The sequence below is a fragment of the Stegodyphus dumicola genome, chromosome 7 (genome assembly GCF_044657685.1).
Source record: "Stegodyphus dumicola isolate Sdum_Otavi_A_Nest chromosome 7, ASM4465768v1".
Lineage (NCBI taxonomy): Eukaryota > Metazoa > Arthropoda > Arachnida > Araneae > Eresidae > Stegodyphus > Stegodyphus dumicola.
Window position 1 is genome coordinate 192,316,253 of NC_140774.1, and position 20,717 is coordinate 192,336,969.

Here is a 20,717-nt window from a genome sequence, read left to right on the forward strand (position 1 = left end):
TTCCAGCATGCGCAGGGAAAAAGATTCCTCTTTGGGTGTAGCATAAAATCCGAAAGCCTTCAGATTTTATTTTTATAAATTTAGTTCATTGTGTGCTCTGTGCATTGTTTATATTTAACACAACTAGTTAGCTCTCAGAAATATATTTTTAAGATTTACCAAGCGATTGAAAATATTGAATAAATCATTTAAAATTTATAACCTTAACTGCTGACAACTATGAGAAGAACCTTTTCGCTGGCCCTAGCCCATCCACGCAGGATCTGGATCTGGTTTAATACTAAAGCGGGATTAATCGCTGAACAGTGTGCGATGCCAATGGGCTGGCAGTTATAATGATCGGGTTCGACACTATTGCAGAGGATGTGTGGATGTTGCGGGGTTAAAGGCCAGGAAAGCAACCCAGTCTCAGGCAAGCACTGTGGCATGGTGGAAGGTGCCACGAGTGGTATGGAAGAGGCTGCAGCACGCTAATAAGACAATGATGTCGTTGAGGTAGTTCGGACCTGTCGCACAATCATCTGATATTGCCTAGCATTCGCGCACCTTCAAAACCTTGATTCCACTCAAGAGTACATTGCACCAGCGATTGTTGTCAGCACTTTTGCACACACGTGTCCGTACGGTGCATGGGACAGCCTACTGCTCAGTACGACCAGCCCGCTTCATTCATCCCTTCTCTGCGACCATGTTCGAAGTCGTACAATTGTTTATAAAGTCTTCGGCTACGTGGTAACAATACCGACAACGAGGAAAGATTAAACCGTCCGTAATTGTTACCTGTTTTGCAATACAAGTTCCGGTCTTGTCAGTTTGCTTTGAACTGATTTAACTTTATGACTGGGTATTCCTTGTCAGTAAGCTCCTTCCATATGGTTTGTGGATTTTTGTAGCAGTCAGTCCATGAATGACAGCTTTTAAGAAGATTGCTGTTTTATTCGGAAAGAATGAAATTGTGTCTATCTGTTCAAGAGAGCACCCAAAGCACACTCTCGGGCATCAATGAAGTGGAAATTTAATCGAATTTATTTTCCTTTTTTTTAAGGTGTTGAAGTAGTCCCAGATATTATTTTAGCCCAGGAGACATCCGAACTCTTTGTATGTCACTTCGGATTACAAGCAGATGATTGGCGGCAAGAGTATATTTTTTTTTTTCCCAAAGGCTTCGTGTGGGAAGATTTTCCGTCACCAAATTTGATCCCGTGCCTAATTCCAGCATTACTGCCTGGAACGGAGGTCCTCTCGGCAGTGTAAAAGTGTGAACCTTTTGAAGGAATTTGTTTTTTACGGTTGCATATTTCATGGATTCCCGGTTGCTTGTTAAATTAGAAATTAAGTAGAATATATTTAATATTATTTGCTTATATAGATTTAAAATTAGTTGCGTGCATGCGTTTAGTCCGTGAATATATGTATGTTTCTCGCATTGTGTAAAAACAATGGTAGCTAGAGCCATCAAATTGTGAATGACGTAATCCTCCACCCGAATATGGGCACCTAGAAGGCTGAATTTGGAATCTGAAGTTTAATTTATTGTCCACTTCATAAATTGTAAAACTTTAACAAATTTTCGATTAACAAACTCAACGATTTCAAAGCGAGAGGTGGCAACAGTGTAAGAAATAACACATTTTTAACTAATTTAGCCCGCGGGACTGTCAATCGGAAATTCCAGAGATATGCTGTTTTAAAATATTTTGTGACTTTGCTGTTGAATCGAATTGTGTGTGGCATAAGCGCGAAGAGTGGGAAAAAATGTCTAAAATAAACACATAACCGTTAATAATACAAAGACAAAAGTTTTGCAAAAACATCCTAGTAAGAAAACTGAACATTTATATCATAAACTGAGAAAAGAGTGAAATATATATATATATATATATGTAATAATATGTAATATATATGTAATAATAAAATTCCATAGTCAAGAATACACTTAAAATTCTAACTGTATGTTCTTTTCATTTTTTAATGGCGACGGTCTCTTATTTGAAAGTACGTGTGGAATTAAATTCACAGCCTCGTAGTCAAGTTGTTTTTCCTGCCTTTTGCTACACGTGCATTTATAGAATGTTCTGGAGATATTTAAAGCGAACTGGAATCGCTGACGAGGCTGACGTCATTTCTTGGAAGCTCCGCCTTTCCAGAGGCTATAAAAGGACTCGTAAAGGAATATCGGGGTTTTTTCTTTAATGTAACGATGCAGTAAACTTCATACAAAAAGTTATTAGTAATTCTTTTTTATTTACTCCGGAGATCAGATTTTTGTATTTGCTATTTCCTCTGTTTTTTAAACTTATCGTCTTATAATTTAAGCTACGACTACATCTATGATTCTTCACCAATCTATTTATTCCGGACAAAAGCTGGTACATCACATATATATGCCAACATATATATATGCCAACACTGAACGCTAACGAACTAACTAACACTTCCTTTTCAGAACTCTTTATTGGTTTTACCATCATTCGGCTAAAAGATAATTGGATTCGGCTAAAATATTTAGCATTGTTGACACTAGAAAATACGGTTTAGTACAAATACAACTTTAGCATGTCTTGAAAAGTAAGGAATAACTATGACTGACAAAGAATCAGAAAGAAGATAAAAATTTAATCTTTAAGTGGTTCTGTGAGGCATTAGTGGCTAACTGATAAAATCAAGACCTGCAAACTCATAAAGTAACGTAGATATAAGAATAATGGTTACATGTATTAGGACAATTATTTTTAAGTGTATTTTGAAATTTATGTTAGGAAAAACGCTTTTCCTTATTCTCATTTAAAATGAAGGTGTCAGGTATGCTATCATTAAAAGTTCTTGATAACAGTCCTTGGACAAAATGTAATATTCGTGTCCTTGCGTCTGCTACAATATTAGCTAAAAAATAAATATCACGCATGTCATGCATTATAATAGAGATCAGCTGTGTTTTTTTTAATACTAATGCAATTCTGATGGTATCTTTTGATGAAAATTTAGCTATTTCCAGGCGTTCATGTAGTCAGAATTGCTACCGATTAATTTCGGAATCAATTTGAGCCTATATTTTCCTGTGTATATAAAATGTAGCAACGATTAAGCAATATTCAAATTCTGTTAAATATGATATGGAAAATTTTCAGCATAAAGGAACAATTTGCCTAGAAGGACTGTTAATTTCGTTTTGGCATTTCGCGTTGGTGCGCTACGAACAACGTTCCACTTTTTAGATTGTTGCCACCAAATATTAGCACCCCTGCGTTATATTTCAGGACATTAAATAATGGCGAATTTGCATGAATATATGTACGCTTCTCGCGCTGTGAAAAAACAACGGTACCTAGAGACATCCAGTTCTGAATAACGTAGTCCTCCACTCGAATATCGGCATCCGGAAGCCCGAATTTAGAATGTGTTTTACAATCCATAAACTTTAACCAATTTTTTGATTAACTAACTCAAAGATTTCAAAGCGAGCAATGCCAACCAGCGAGCGAGACTGTGTATCAGAAATTCTAAAGATATGCTCTTTTTAAACCATTTTGTCATATTGCTGTTGAACTGAATTTTTATGGTTTAAGTGAAAAGAATATAATGTTTAATAAATAAAGGTAACACATAAAACGTTAAAAAATCGCCCTAAAATCTGAAAGCTTTCTGATGTTTTGTATTTTATTCTACAACATCCTTTTAGAATTCTTATTATATTTTTTTATTATAAATTTTTTTCAAATAGTATTCTTCCCTTTTAGTTATTTTTCATAAATAAAATAAGAAGCATTTCTTTAACAGTGGATTTAACGTTCTGTGTTGTAAATACCCAGAATATGTATGATTTAAATTTTCATTATGCAAAAAACAAAATCTGAAGATGAAATAAGTATTCACTCGTGAATTATATTAAATATATATTTAATTTACAATATAATGCTAATAACTTAATTCACATGTTTAGCAAACTTTACTGCATTTCATTCTTTTTCATTATTCATTCACCTCAGCCGAAATTACATAAAAATATTATGCCGAAATTACATAGCTAAATATAGAAACTTAATTTAATTTAAAGTTCGTTATTACTGAATGCTGTAGGTTCAAACGTACTTTCTTTAAACAGTGAAATCAATGCACAAACCACAAATCAGCAAAGAAGAAACAAAATGTCCATCTACTGAGCAGCATCCTCACAAGAATTTGCTTCTTTTTTCATCAGGTGATTGGCCGAAAAATTTTGACGCACAGGGGTTGCCGTCTCTCGCTACGCTGCATTGTCAAGGGAAACCGAAGTAATAGTCAACCCCGCTGACAGTCCACGCTGCTGCAGACGTCGCCTAGTATCAGCACCTTACGAGGATGATACTAGGCGTGCTGCAAACATCCCCATTTCCTGACTAGTGGTGCGTGATGTGATCGTACGGTTTTGAAGGGCTGACCTCACAATATGTCTGTCCTCTCTGGCCTTAGTCACGGGAGTGCGTTGAGATCCTGCATGCCGTTCAGTATGACCCTCAGCGATCCATTGATAGCATATTCGCATGACAGTGGTTGGATGTCGATCAATGCTACTGGCGATATCACGGACCGGTCATTTCTTTCGATTAGGCAACGATTTTGCCTCTATCGAATATCGAAATTTGCTTGTAAGCATTTCCTTTTCTTATTCGAGGCATGATACGATATCTTGAGCGAACTCCAACCTTACAAAGCACTTTCCGAATGAGAAATCCACTTTAAAACTTTTCTTTTATACCTGAAATACTAGTCATTTGCATATCCCAAACTTTTCGTCCTTTCTTGTGATTTTGACTTTCGTCAGAACATTCCTCCCTGGTGTTGCAATTTTAATGGCCAGCAGTGTATTTAGCTGTCAAATTTTAATATTTAACGTCTGCTTGAATTCCGAATTGTGACCAACAGATATTTCTTGCACATACCAATCTGCAAAATGTAAGTAGAAATTTGATATTTTCTTTGGGATATTTTTATTTGTACGTTTTTACAAATACGTAAATTTTTAATAGAAAGAAATTTCACCTTTGCCCCTGTTTTGAAAGATTAAGTATTTCTCTTTATATATTGCGAGTAAAGTTGTTTCTTCAAACCTAACGCAGCAATATTGTATTTATTTAAATATTATGTAATGTGTATAAATATCAGTTAGACAATCATTTTTTACAATATCTGTTATTATATATAATTGGAAGAGAAACATATCGATGTAAAATTTATAATTAGATCAAAAATCAATCTTATATTACAATTATATTAAATTTTGAATAAAACTATCATTTTCAAGTTCAGTCAAACATAGGTTCCTCTACTTTAAGTGGGAAAAATAATAACATATACATATATTCAAAACTACGCCCCCCCCCCAACATTCGAAAAGCTATTATTATAATTATCTTAGAAAGAGTAACACAATTCTCGCAGTTATCACGCACAGTTTTTTTAAGGCTATTTTTTCAAATTTAAATTGTTTATTTCTTTGCTGAGACTTGCGTCTTTGGCGTCAGTATCAACATAACTACGTCATCACTCCTCACTTCCTGTTTCGGGGGGTGGAGTTCAATGAATTAGCCCTTTTCTTCTAAGGTCCTAGAGTGGAGGTGATCGCCATGCAGGGTCGCGGAAATGGAATGTTCATCAAATGAAAGGAACACCAGTTTACATCATATTGTTAAGATTACGGGAAAGCACTCTAGAGCTAGCCGCCAAAGGGAGGGATGCCCTCATGGAGGACTTCCTAAGGGAAACTGAATCGTGTACACTTACACAAGGGGAAAACCACAATAACGCCACTTTATGCAGCCTGAAATCGAGCATATGTCTTAATTACCAGTGTTCAGAGACTGTACCCCTTATTTTCATGCTTATAGTTATAATGTTAATATTTCGCATGTTTCATGTATTTCTATTACTGTGATGTTCTTTATATTAATATAATACGTACGTAACTTCAAAAATTGAGGTCATTATATTTAAGTGCGGATTTTATACGAATTTTTTGTAAAAATAGGCTTAATTGCTGAGTATGAGTGGGGCGAGGGCGGAGTTCCATTTCAGAGTATTCGGTCCCGTACCTTCGCTTCGTCAAGGAGGTTCTTTAAACATTCTTTGGCTTCGTTTTTCACGCAAGGGGTGAAACTGACACTTACCTACAGCCGTGACACAGTATCCAGTGCCACGCCGTTTTTAAGAAATTTGAGGTTGCAGAAGAGACAATATTATCAAAGAATCTCTAGGGGAAAAGAAGGCAAGCTCTCGTAGACACAATGTAAACCAGTTGGCTCGCCCTCAGGCAAATTTCGAATCCAAGTCAGTATGCGGTGAAGCAAACACGCAGGGTGTAGTCGAGGCGGAAAATCGATCTTACTTTAAACGCTCGTGAAGCAGAAAGCGTAAATCTTTTATTTGATAATTAGCTTTTACTATTTTTTTTGAAAATTTTGCTTTGCAGTATATGATTTTTTTATTTTACATCCACTTTTTTCGTTTCATAATTATTCATATTAATACTTAAATATTTCATAAATGGTTACTATTAGTTTAATACTTCGTTTAATTACGGCTTTAAAATATGATTTAATTTTAAATGCCATGTAGTACGTATGTACGCAATTTAATAAATGTAACGTTTGTTATTGCACATGACAGAATTACTGAGATATGGCAAAGCACACAAAGGCTATATATTTAATAGTCTGAAATACATATCAACCGTTAGCAATTTTAAAATAAATAAATGATGCACTCTTCAATACAATTTTATTAAAGATTTTTGCTTATTCAGCTTGAAAGAAATAAAGACAACACATATAAATTAAGATATTAAAAAATTTATTTACACAAAATTTCATACTAAGATACACAATTATCAAATCACTATGACATAATATATAACAAGCAAATGTATGATTTTTCATACAATCGCTGATAAAATCTTTTTCCCTCTTTTGTTTCAAATAAGTTTTCTCTGAGCTAACTTTTAAAGATATATCAATTAACACAGTATAACAATAATTAGATGACATTATTTTCGTGTTTTTTAAGAATAATACATTTTAAAATTTTATTGTAATTTATGTGTTTTATTAGAAATTCTTTTTTCTACTATTTAAACAAAAAATTTGGTAAAATATTCATAAATTTTTGTTTTAGAGATATATAAAATTTTAGATTTATCATACAGAAAAAATAGCAAAGACAAAAAAAGGAGAGAAACCATTAAAGCTATGCTAAGAATGTATACTAACATACATTCTTAGCATAGCTTTAATGGCAGAAACTACAACAATAATATATCTTTTAGAAATCAAATTATTAACCCAATGTTTAGGAGCACATATTAGAGATTAAGAGATAATAGTTAAAAAATAACTTCTATATAATAACAAACAATCTATGTTAGTTTTTTAAGAAACATTCAATATCTGACTGAAAATTTTAGATTCAGTCAATATTGTTTTGGAAACAATCTGAATTTGTCACTTATGGCTACTAAAAACAGTTTTGAGAGAATGTGAAAATTTTGGGATTATTTTCCATATTAAATTCATTGTTTACTTTCCCCCCAAAAAAGGAGGGGGTGGCAAATTTGAAAAGAAAATATATTTTACAAAAAGAAAAGCAAACTAAATCATTCTATACCAATGATAATAATGCATGATGTTAAAGCACCATTATTCAATGCTTACAGCAATGCTGCAAATTTTCATAAAAATGTCAATAAATATATCTTTTAACGTGCTGAATGCAGGAATCTTAAAACTGCACATTTGTAAGAGTATGAGAAAAATCATCAACTGAGGGGTCTGAGCAGTATAATGCATTTCCATTCATCAAATCACAAATAAAAGCATCTACATGGAAAACAATATCTTAATATATTATCCATAAAAAATGGCTTGGTATGCATTTTGTATTAAGATAATTTTCAAATGATTTGCATAACTAGTAAAAGAAGGAAATTTTTATTATAAAATCTCAAATAATGGAATCTTTTTGTATAGAATGAGATACTGTAGCAATAAATTTCCTATTATGCACTTCACAAAGTATTTCATATTGAAAGGAAAAGAAGTAAGATATGTGATAAGATTATTCTTTGTTTACCAATCCTAAAATGTAACTTAAAAACTATCTGAAAACCTCTGCACATTTTTATATTAGTTCAAAGACTTTCCTGTTCATCATGCTTTAGAATTTGTGAGAAATACTGCTTAAGATAATTCTAACTTTATAAGGTAATAAGCAAATGGTTATTTATAATTTATTCAGTGATTAATTTAGCAGTTTTAAAAGAACACATGAAGCGGTGTAACAATAATTAAAATACTACATTTTCAAAGAAGACATACAAATATTACTTTCAAATCACTGCATAGTAGGTGCCACTTAATGTGATCATGTTTTTTCATATCTATTTTCATAATATTAGCAGAATAATAACATTAATTTTAAAAAAGCACTTCAGAATGAAAATGGAATTTAACTAATTTAATTAAAAAATATCAAGAACACAAGTATTTTCACAGCATTTTAATTAGAAAATGCAAAAATGTGTTTGTGAACTGCTCATAATGTTCCTGGATATTATTTTACTGCTTCTGTACACGTAATCTTAAAATTAAAAATGCATCTTTTGTTTGAAGACTGCCAGTGTAAAATTAAGCAAAAATGCAACCATTATTTGCCATCAGTGTTTTCAGGATTTTTTTTTGGGGGGGGGGAGTGGCATCGGAAAAAGAAAGGACTTATGTGTGATTGTTCTTAAAATCAATAGAGTTCCTCATAGGATACGTCAAACTAAAGTTGTTGTTTTTTTAAACCTGATTTTAAATAAATGACTAAAGTTGAAATCAAGGTGTTTGGAAACCTAATCTCACACTTCGCAACATTTCCGTGTCACCTGACAATTTTTTAAAATCTATTTTACTCTAATTTGGCAATGTTAAATTTTAAAAATCCATTCTGTATGAATCTGGACATATTAACTAAATTGTTGATCACAATAAACAATATTAACTGAATTGTTGATCACGATAAACAAAGTATTTTCCAAGTTTTCATATACAAATGAGTGAGACTTCACCACATCGATGACAATATCCAATTAATAACATTAACCATGACCACAATAAGCAGCGTCTACTGTATTCTTTTAAGTTACATAATGCACTTTTTTATCTCTCTATACTTTGTATATAGCTATAAATTACATGTCTAAATACGTTGAAAAAAAAACTTGAGAAGAAAATACAGAGCAGGATGCAATGTTAGCAAATACAGCATTCAGAATTTTTTTCACATGTAAATTTAAAAAAAAAAAATAAACATTGTTATTGTCAAAATTTATTAGCATAACACAGCTCAATGCATAGTGGAACCTCAGGTTACAAATATGTTTCACGATGAACAAATTTCCTAACCAAAAAAAAGAACTGTCTCGAAAGACAAACATACAAGCTATCAATAAATGAATTTCCTACATGTTTTGAGGTCACTTCTAACAAAAATGAGCAGTTTTAATATTCTCTATTATTCAATTTTCATGGACAAAGCCTTGTAATACATAACTAATGAAACAATGAATTCAATCTAGAAGAAATTATTACCAGAGATTTTGAAGAAGTTGACAGTTAAGGATTTTTCTGTTTCTATATAATGCCTAAATCCTTTGACGCGCGGTGGTCGTGCCCTGAAACCACCAATTTTGGAATTTTTTTTTTCTTCTTTCCGAAATTTTTGAATGAAAATTGATTTATTACTGATCTTTTACCAGAGAGTTTTCTCTGACCTCAACACACTTGCTCCCCAAGCTAGTATTGTGATTTTATAAATTATTTCCTGTGGTTTAAATTTAATGTAAATATACTTTGCTATAATAAAAATTGAAATCGCTTAAAGTTTTATTTAAATTAAAAATATTTTCTGAATATTTTGGGATGAAATATGAATAAAATAAGTATGAATGGGAAACGAATGATCCGTACCAAAGCCAAAAAAACCAAGCCCTCCCCATTAACATAAAAAACCACAAACGTCATCTGATGAAAAGAAACTAAATAACACTGGACATATACCAGTGAAATTTAGATCCAGGCAGTGTATACTTTGTAGCACAAGGAAGAAACCTCATAGAAGATACATGTGTGAAACATGGAATGTGAGTCTATGCATGTACCAAAAAGACAAAACATGCTTTGAACAGTGTCACAAATTTTTTTTTTCTTTGAAATTTAACAACAAAAACACATTATTTTTTTAATTCTTATCTTACTGAGTTTTTTTACTCATTTAGCCAAACGTCCTTATTATGTAGGTACTTATATTTTCACTGCTACAGAAAAATTACATAAATGTTTATATTTTAAATTTTTCTGACGATTTACCTTGTAAAATAATGTTAAAAAATTATATATAATGCAATTCTTACATATATATATATTTTTTTGTTTATTTTAAATTCGTAATTTTCTATTAATTCAGTATATTTGTTAAGTTTGCGGGAGTATAATGGAAAAGTAACCCTTTTTTCTATCAGCAAGATTTATTTCTATTTCATTTTAAAGATTAATAACAATATTTCTTCCCTTTTCATTTCTCATTATCTTGTAATTATATCACCAACTCTTTTTAATACATGTATATTTCTCTACTACTGAACTAGTTTCTTTCTAGTTTAGATTTAATGATTTGCACTGGTTTTTCAATTGTAAACTGGTGCAAATGTTACCAATGCAAAAGTTTAAAATCTGCAATCATCTGAGGCGAAGGAATGAATCAATAATATATTTTACAGAAGTTCCTAAAGGAGAATTAGGTTTGGTTTACAAAGATTTCAGATGACCTCTAGGAACAAACTATATTCGTTAACTGAGGTTTCACTGTACTTACAGACAATTTAGATACTGAAGTTACATTTGAAGATACACACATAAATCCAAATTTCATATATATACATAAATAGAAATTTCATATATATACAGAGAGAGAGAGAATTAAATTACATGAACTTTTGTAAAATTCAACAAATTACATTACATTACAAAAACATTAAAATCCAACAAATAGTAATATAGCAAAAATACAAAATCAAAAACTTCTCACACATACTCTTTACATTAATATATTTTTCTTACAAATAATACATATAATATATACAAATAAGACTTTTTAGTGTAATTTAGTAATTTTTTTCTTTCCTCTACGTCTGTTTTTCAAGCTGTTATTTATACTTTTCAGCTTATAATATATCATAAGCTGAGCATATGAACTGACAATATATTCCCACATTTTTACTGCATGATAATGGCATGTAAGCCATTCATGATCAATTAGTTTCAGTTGGGATATAATTTTGGATTTCACATCTTTTTGGCTACATATTTTATCAAACAAAGTTACAAATTTTTCACCCATCTCACAAACAGTAAATGTAAACTGTTGTGAGGGGTAACACAATCCATTTTTCACTACATCAAATTCTTTAAAATACAAAAAGTAAGTGTGTTCACCCAAATATTTATCAACAAGAAGAATATTCTTACATAAAGTGCAAGGAAATTGCTTCAATGCCCTTCCAGCAATATATCCAGCAACATAAGCTGCTGAATTTTGTGAAAATACATCATATGATGTACTTGCAATACAAGCACTAGTATCAGAATTTTCATTTGCTACCAATAAGGGATCATCAAAGTCAATTTCCATATCATTTACATCACTGCCATTTCCAGGCTCAGTGTTATCGATAACTGTCAGCAACTCTGTAGGTATCAAAACTGTATCGTTATCAGGTTCACAGTTTGATAGCTTACTTGTGCTTATGATATTCTGTGCCATTAGTATTCTCATCCTCTGTTGAAAATCATATGCAGTTGGATGGTCATTATTTCCACCTCTACGTCTAACAACAGAGAAAAAATTTTCCAAGGCATCTTGGGTGAAACGACACATTAATACAAATGGTACATCTTCCAACAGAACTGGAATTAACTGCTGAACTGCTGATAGTGTTAATTTCCAGCCAAATATACTTGGGAAAGATATTTTTTTTTCTGTTTGAAATTCAATGCCTTTGATGAAATCCATCTTTTCCTTCCAGGTTTTTAAGTGAATCGATGACTTGGTAACTCCTGCAAGAAAAGGATTAGAGTGCTTAAGTGTTCTACTGTTCAAACTGTCAAATAAAATATTTATGTTTGAACAGAAATCTGCTGTAAGACTAGCCGATGCGGGTAAGCCATTTAGTGCACTAAGGTAACACAGGCCTGAAGCCACAGAATGACTGAAGACCTGAGCTGCTAATTTTACACTCATAGCACTAAGGCAATCCACATTTACATGGCGGTCTGTTAATTTCGGAACACATCTGTGAGGCATTTTACGATCAAATTCCCACAAAGATACAATGTGGTTCCAACTAGCAATTTTGCCACCCTGAAATTTAACATCATACTTTCTAAAATTATTTCGCAAGCACTTCAAAAGGTGAGGCACATCAAAAAGTGTGAATACCTTTTTGTCTTGACATATAATATATGGTCTTTCTTCTGTGACTTTCATAAATTTTTTGTAACAAACTACATTGTTTGCACCACCATCACAAACAACAGCCACAGGTATCAAACCACAATCAAATAATTTTGATAGGGCTTCCATGACCAAAGTACACAACATAAAACCTGGAGTAGTGTGAGAAGAAAAAAAATAGCCAATGACCTGTTTCCACTTTTTACACAGCCCACGGACCATAAAAACAAGACCATGAGTTGCATATTCGGGAAACATTTTTAGTTCAGTGTAGGAACCATAATTTTCAAATCCAACAATGTAATCACTTTTCTTATCATAAGATAAGCTTTGCTTTAAAGTGATTTCATCGAAGGATAAGATGCAATACCTGTCATGGATTTTCAGTTTGCTAGCAACTAATTTTATGGCATTGAGCACAGCAACTGAAAATCCAGGTTCCATTTTTATACCAGATACAGCTTTCAATAATGTAGGCTTGCTGGGCAAATGCAAAAAAGCCTTCAGTGTATTATATGATTTTGGACTACTAAGATAGATCTGAAGGCACAAATTTTTATCCATCAGTGACCATCTTCGTCCGTATTTTGACACATTTGATGCTTTTATTTGTGATTTTATAAAAGTGAAAACTACAGAACTAACTAATGAGCTAATCAGCTGGAGTGCCTTTTCGACTCCAGCTTTGTTTGCTTTCCTTTTTGCTGAATGTTTTCGTTTTAAATATGCCAGCTTATGACTTAACTGCCTTATTTTTAAAGATTTTGGTGTTAAATTTTTGTTGCATTTTAATCTTTTTGGTGTCTCGGTGATATTATTTAGTTCTATGGAGTGCTGGTGTGAACCAAGTTCTAGAGAGCCAGAATCTGTTTGTGAAGTGCCAGAATCTGTTTCTGCCAAAGGACTTGAATTATCATCGATACTGATTGCATGCTGCTGCAATTTCGAGCACAACTTCATAGACAGCTGATGAACATTTACAACTCTGTCGTTCGTTTCTGGACAGCTCATCAGCTAGGAAGGAAAAAGAAAATTTATATATATATAACAAGACTAATGCATAATAATTCATAATATAATCATTATCAATTAATTATTTTATGAATATTTCATCTCTAAACAAATAAATATTTAACTAACCTTTAACACGGTTTGACATTTAGTTTTAAGAAAAGAAGTTTTGGTTAATCTTCGGATTATGGTAACTTGGCGATTTTTTGGCGACCAACCCTGCTAGTTGTTTTTTTTTTTTTTTTTTTTTTACTACTCAACATTTTTTTCCAACAATTTGCTAACCGAATTACGCTTATGCTAGAACTTTTATGGAACAAAAGTGCTTAATCATCACGAAGATTAGGTGCGAAATTGGGAGAAAGTGCAGAATCGCCCACTGCTTGCAGAGTTAAGAATTGCACATACACGGTATCATCCATGTATACGTCGATCTATTTTGACTTAAAAAAACATCACAGAATTGCACAAAAATGGCATTGCGTACACTCTTGACTTTATCCATTTACACTGCTAAAGTCCTAGCTAGTAAACTTTATCGCCTTACCAAAATGTCGCCAAACTACCAGTTACCATATTTCAAAGATTAGCCGAAGTTTTAATTTTATTTTTAATTATCGTTAATTTCATTTATCCTGAGTTTGTAAATCTGATTCAAAGCCTAAAATTATACTTTGGGTAAATATATTCTGCTACATCATATTCTAAGAACATTCTGCTATATCCATAAAGGATTTACTAAGGAAAATTTAATGGATTTTAAAAAAGGGTTACTTTACATTCTCTCATACCAAAATTGACTATGTAAGAAACAGCAGAAGAGTCCTTTCATAATAAATAAGTTATATTATTTATGTAAACAAATGAAATTTCTGTGGGAGATTAAACTAAATTATCCTTCAGAAAAAGATTTATCACTCTTTTTAAAGACAGCAGACTACTCTCTTTCTAAAATAACATAGTAAGTTGTTGATCAGTACAATATATAAGAGGTTAAATTTTTAAAAATTTTTGAAATATATAAACTTGAAATTAATGCATACCTGTTTCACCAAATTTTGTTGGTTTAGCACTCGAATGCAAAAAATGCTTCTTAGTTGTGGAATATGCATTGTCTTCAAAATGTGCGGAACAAAGACGACTTCGATATAAAAGAGAAGGTGGCTTCTTTAATATTTCCTTGTCACGTCCAATCAAGTAAATTCTACATGCTTCAAGCCATTGTGCTGATCTATAAAAGTTAAAACAACATGAAATTTACACCTACTTTACACAGGGAACACTAGTTTTAAGCATTCATTTAAAATGTAACTTATTACTGTGCAAAACAAATACATATTTTAGTTTTTCCAGAAATTTGACATGTAGATAACATTTAAGTACTAATTTATGTACAAAAAAATTAATATTTATGCATTTTACTCAAACTAATGTTAAATTTTTAAGCATTCTGCTTATGAAAAAATTCATTTTAGCTGATGCATATATTCAACTAATGCTTCTACGATTTTGTAATATTTACATAAATATTTTATTACTATTGTATATATAATTAGGCTAAACAGATAAGGCAACATTGAATATCACACAAAGTATGTTAATGAATATAACGTTTTCATTTGAAAAGGAATAATTTTTTTAAATAACAGAAAGTTAAAAAAATTTCTTCATCTGTCATACTGTACTTAAATACTTATAACTTAAAATAAAAATTAAATTTTTACCTCTCTGGATTTTTAGGAAACCGAAAGAATTTTCTTTCAGGAAAATACCAAGAATTGGCATTACACACCACACAACGCACATAAGCCTTTGGTGAAGGATCATTTAACCTAAATGAATTATTATTATAAAGATTTAAATCACATCAGTACAGAATATATAAAAATTGAATATAAAAATAAAATATGGATATTTAATAATTAATTTACAGAATACATTTAAGTTGCAAGGTTGAAATAAAATAAAAAAGAGCCAATGAATATCATGACACCAGAATTATGCAGCTAATTTACTTTAATAATTTTATTTTTAAAACTGGAAAAATTATTAAAAAATTAATTTAAAAAATAATTAAAAATTGGGATAATATTGCAGTTCTTAGTAGCAAAAAAATGATATCTGTGAATAGTTTATTATAAAGATTCTTTGATTATAAATAATGCTCAATGTATAGAATTAGAAAATATCATGAACTAAAAAATTGATACCTGGTTAAACGAAAATAGAAGAAGTTGCAATATACATTACATATAACTGCAGGAAAGATCGGATATGAAGAACTGAAATAATTTTCATTAGCAATCATAGTAAATCATCCATGATTGCTTGATTTTATCCTCGCAATTATATACAAATATACTAATTTTGCGTAAGAAGCTTTGATAGAGATTTTTCGAAATACTTCTGATTTCTTTAACAGTAGGAATTATAATTTTTCAATAAAATGTTCCAATGAAACTTTTAACTTTTTTAATGCCAACTTAATTAATAATCGTTCATTACATGATATTTGATTACCATCCCATGCTATGGAATGGATTTGAACATAACTCTGGTAATTAAAAAATAATTCTACTATGAAAAGGTATAAGAATTAAATATTTTTACGTACCTTTCACACGCAGGATCACTAGAGCGTGATTCATTATTTTTTTCCATTTCCAAATGTTCAAAATTGCTGAAATCCTCGTGCTTAGCGTTCAATATGGCGCGCTATGACGACTTCTACGATGTTGTTGACAAACTCTCTGGCTCTAGCGCGCATGCGTGAACGAATTTCAGAGAACCTGAATTTACGCCTGTAAAGTTGTCAAAAAAGACACATTTTAGACTCAGTTTTTCTCCGTGGCGTTGCTGTGCAGTCGAAGCTTGACTTCTTCTCACTATAGATTCTTTAATATTATTTACCGAATATAATAATCTTAATACACGTATTTTAGTACAAGACCGGTGGGTAAGAATTTCATTTTTATTTCAGAGCTCTGTTGCTTCAAAACTCTGTTTCCTCAGAAGGGGTAATTAATTTCGTTTTGGTGTTTTGCGTCGATTCACTGTAATGTCAGTATCACTTTTTAAACTATTGCCACCAAATATTATGGCCCTGTGTTATATTTAAAGAAATTAAACAATCTAAAAAGTTTAGGTATGTTTTTTGCATTATGATAAAACAACGGTACCTAGAGACATCAAATTTTAAATAACGTAATTCTCCTTCGAATATGGGCATCTAGAAGCATAACTTAGAATGAGTTTGATTATCGATTTCATATTTTGTAACACTTTAGCGAATTTTTGATTAAGAAACTCAACGATTTCAAAGCGAGCAATGACAACACTCTACAGAAAAAAAAAAAAAAAAAAAAAAAAAAAAAAACTTTTTTGTCTCCAGCGGACGGAACTGTGTATCGAAAATTCTAAAGATATGCTAATTTTAAAATTATTTTGCGACATTACTGTTGAACTGAAATTTTTGGTTTAAGTGCAAAGAAATGACATTTAATACATAAAGGTAACTTATAAAATGTTAAAAAACGGTCCTTTGGACACAATTTAAAACCTGAAACCGTTTTTTTTTTGTTTTGTTGTTGTTGTTTGTTTGTTTCTTTATTCTTTACTTAGAAGGTAAACGAACTGCTTTCTTATTTCTCCAAGCTTTGATAAATCCATATCGTGAAACCGGATACGGATATTACTGAATTCGTCATTATCTCTATAGGATCACCAATATAACAGTGGTATTTAATACTTTCAAGAAAACCTTACAGAAGGATGAAATACGAACCTTCTTTGGCATTTTTATGGAGAAACATGAACTGTAAAGACAGTAATTCTGCTCCTTTTAGCTAATATATTCGTCTGTGGGTGTGGCGATGGGCGGGTCTATGTATTTACTGTTACATACATGGACCTTCTCTTATAAGGTCCATGGTTACATACGATACTGTAACTGAATTGTAACGAAATGAATATAAATTTTAATTTAAGACAAAATACGTCTTCATACTGCGGGCATTCAACCAGGACTTGGCTCAATCCTAGGAGATACTAGACGGTGCTTACTTGTCGTAGGCTTGGATACGCCTTTTATGACATAATATTGGCTACACCTCTTTCTAGAAACAAGTTATGCTATAGCTTCATATTTGAAGAAATTTTAAATTGTATTTTAACTGACTTGAAATGTTAGGTTTATAATGTTGCTGCACGAGATTTTTTTATTAATCCAAAGAAGCGTTAGTCCAGAAGGGCTATTAGTCTCAGAACCGGCATTTTTCATCGGAACACTAAAAGCGTCATTTCTTCAAATTGTTGCCAAAAAATAATATCGCCCTGTATTATACTTAAAGAAATTAAATGATGAAGAATGTACATGAAATGTATGCATGTTCCTCGCATTGTGATAAAACCATGACACCTAGAGCAATTAAATTTTCAATGTCGTATTCTTCTAATCGAAAAAAGACACCTGTAAGCCCGAAATTTGAATTTCTTTTATTATCTATTTAATATTTTGGAAATCTTTAACGTACTTTTTATTAACACAATGATTTCGAAGCGAGCAGTAGGAACACTGTAAGAAAAAAATTATTTTTATCTTCAGCGCGCCAGACTGTCTGTCCGAAATTCTAAAGATATGCCTTTTTAAAATATTTTGCGATGTTGCTGCTGAATTGTATTTTAAGTGCGATATTTAATAAATAAAGGTAACACACAAAACGTTAAAAAAAGGCTTCTTTGCGTGTAATATAAAATCTGAAAGCCTTCAGATACTTTTTTATAAATTTACTTTATTGTATGCTGTGTTCATTGTTTACATTTAACACAACGGTTTAGCTCTCAGAAATGTATTTTTAAGATTTACCAAGTAATTAAAAATATTGAACAAATCACTTAAAATTTATAACCATAACTGCTGAAAACTATGAAAAGAACCCATTCTCTCAAAGAATTATTTAATGAATAGTTCTGATGTGTTGCTTCCGCAGTACAGATGGAGAATTCTCGGAAATGTATTTTTAAGATTCATCAAGCAATTGAAAATAATGAATAAATCATTTAAAATTTATAACCGTAACTGCTCAAAACTATGAAAAGAATCCTTTGACTGGCCCTAGCCGTCACCATCGAAATAGATAAGGCCTGCGCTCTGAAACGAAACTGGCTTGTGACGTCACGGTTAAGGGACCCTCAGCAAACTTTTTGTTGGCTTTTATAAGTTGTAATTTTTTATTCATCATGTTTTAATAATTGAATTCATGTTTACTTTTGACATCTGAAGCATCATCCCTTGTAATAATTACTAACACTAGTAATATAAAAATTGTCAGCAAAATTTATGATTATTTATTTTAATTGGAACCTAATTTTGTATGAAATAACTGTTCTAAGGGGTTAAAAGCATAACACTTATTTCATTACATAATATGTAGAATATCAAATGCAGAGTAAATTTGATTCTTGACAGAGTACTGTGTTCTTAAATTTAAATATCAATGTTTTTTGCAAATCATTAAATATCATTTTATCATGATGAAACTTAAATGCATATGTTTAGCTAATATAGCTTCTGTTCACTTTTATATATGTTATTATCATGCAATCAGTTTGTTTAAAATTTGTTATGCAATATAAATCTTTCTGAGAATGATAGAAAAGTTTCTAAAGTAATGTATGTAAGATTCATATTAAGGTAATTAAATTGCGAAACTGCAAAATGAAATTTTAAAAATGTATAGTTATTGAAGAAGCAGTAGTAATTGAATTCATATGTAGACATACTTGTTTTCATTGTATTTCAATTCAATGCAATTTTAAAAACAATTTTTTTAATTATCTTTTAAATTACAATCTTTAATTTGAGTACGTGGCACCACCAAAAGCTATGTAAGTTAAGTTAAAAAAATTGCTTACATTATACAGAAAAGTTTTGAACATGATGTTAGGATTTATATTTTCTTTTCATGTGAATATTAATAGAAAAATATTTTCAGAACAGAGGTAACGCTTATAGTTAAATAGGTATGATGTAAATATTTGCAAGAAATTTCAGTTTCTAAAAGTTTTTTAAGTATTTCGTATATTTTTAAAATATTTTCAAAAAAATTGTGTATAACTTTATTTAAAAAACTTTTTTCCTGTCTTATTTGGAATTTTAATATTGACAGTCTTCAGAGCTATGTAATAAACATTATCTCAATTTAACTACAGATTCTGTCGAATAATTATGTAGCATTAAGAGGAAAACATTAACTGTAATACAGATTAACATACAATATGTAAGTAAGAAATAATTTTAAGACTAGACTATTTATTAATTTATTACATTGAGAAAAATTTTCTGACTGATGTAAGGCATTTAAATATTAAGTAGTCTCTTGCATTCGTTTGATGTTTTATAATCCTGTTACATTAATATGATAGATATAAAAATATGCAATAATTATAGAATGAGAGATAACATGTGTCCCCACTGGCAAACATTTTGTTAAAGTAGTGGGTGAAACAAAAAAATTTGATGCGGTGATGAGAATCAACGAGAGACACAAAGACAGTGCAGAAAAATCAAAGTAAAAATTTTAGCTACTTGAATTTTAAAACCAATTTTTCTTCAAAGAAATGATTTGCTTTTAAAAGCACCACACCATTCTCAAATAATTTTGTTTTGAAAATAAATATTAACAAAAGAAAATGAAAATATTTCATATTCGTATAAGCTTTGTAAAACATTATATTGCCGCTTGTAATTTTGTTTTAGACTGATTTTATAGTATGAGATACCAATTTCATAGAATAGGTTTAGAAAAACGTGTGTTTAGCAAGGAAGCTAAACTGCGCGAAGACCGGTCCCCTAGCAGTGACGTAGTAACTCAGCGCGCAGGCCTTATCTATCTCGATGGTGACGCCCTAGCCCACCCACAAAGGGTCCCAATGGTCAACTGCTCTAAGTCTAAAGTGGGATTCATTGCAGATTATATGCCATTGGGTTGGCATATAATGATCGGCGTTGGATTTGAGTAGGTTCCTTAGTGAAAGGCTTGTAGAGATCTACATAGCTCAGATTAATGAACTCGAACAAGTCAAGAATGGTAAAGGCACTCACTCTTTCAGACACTAAAAGTAAATTTTATGCTTTCTTAATAAGTTCACTGGATACTGTAAACGCCTTAAAAGAACATAGTAAA

The 20,717-nt window shown here is 31.2% G+C and overlaps 1 protein-coding gene across 1 annotated transcript in view; it reads right to left on the reverse strand.

Annotated features, from left to right (window-relative positions):
• Positions 1 to 16,299, reverse strand: part of LOC146996600 (uncharacterized) — a 110,350-nt gene extending 94,051 nt beyond the window's left edge. The window contains exons 1-3 of the mRNA XM_085821189.1: positions 16,148 to 16,299; positions 15,258 to 15,365; positions 14,677 to 14,764 (exon numbers count right to left, since the gene is read on the reverse strand). Of these exons, the coding sequence (XP_085677315.1) occupies positions 14,677 to 14,764; positions 15,258 to 15,365; positions 16,148 to 16,194 (243 nt within the window). The 5' untranslated portion in view covers positions 16,195 to 16,299. The remainder of the gene's footprint in view (positions 1 to 14,676; positions 14,765 to 15,257; positions 15,366 to 16,147) is intronic.
• Positions 16,300 to 20,717: the final 4,418 nt, after the last annotated feature.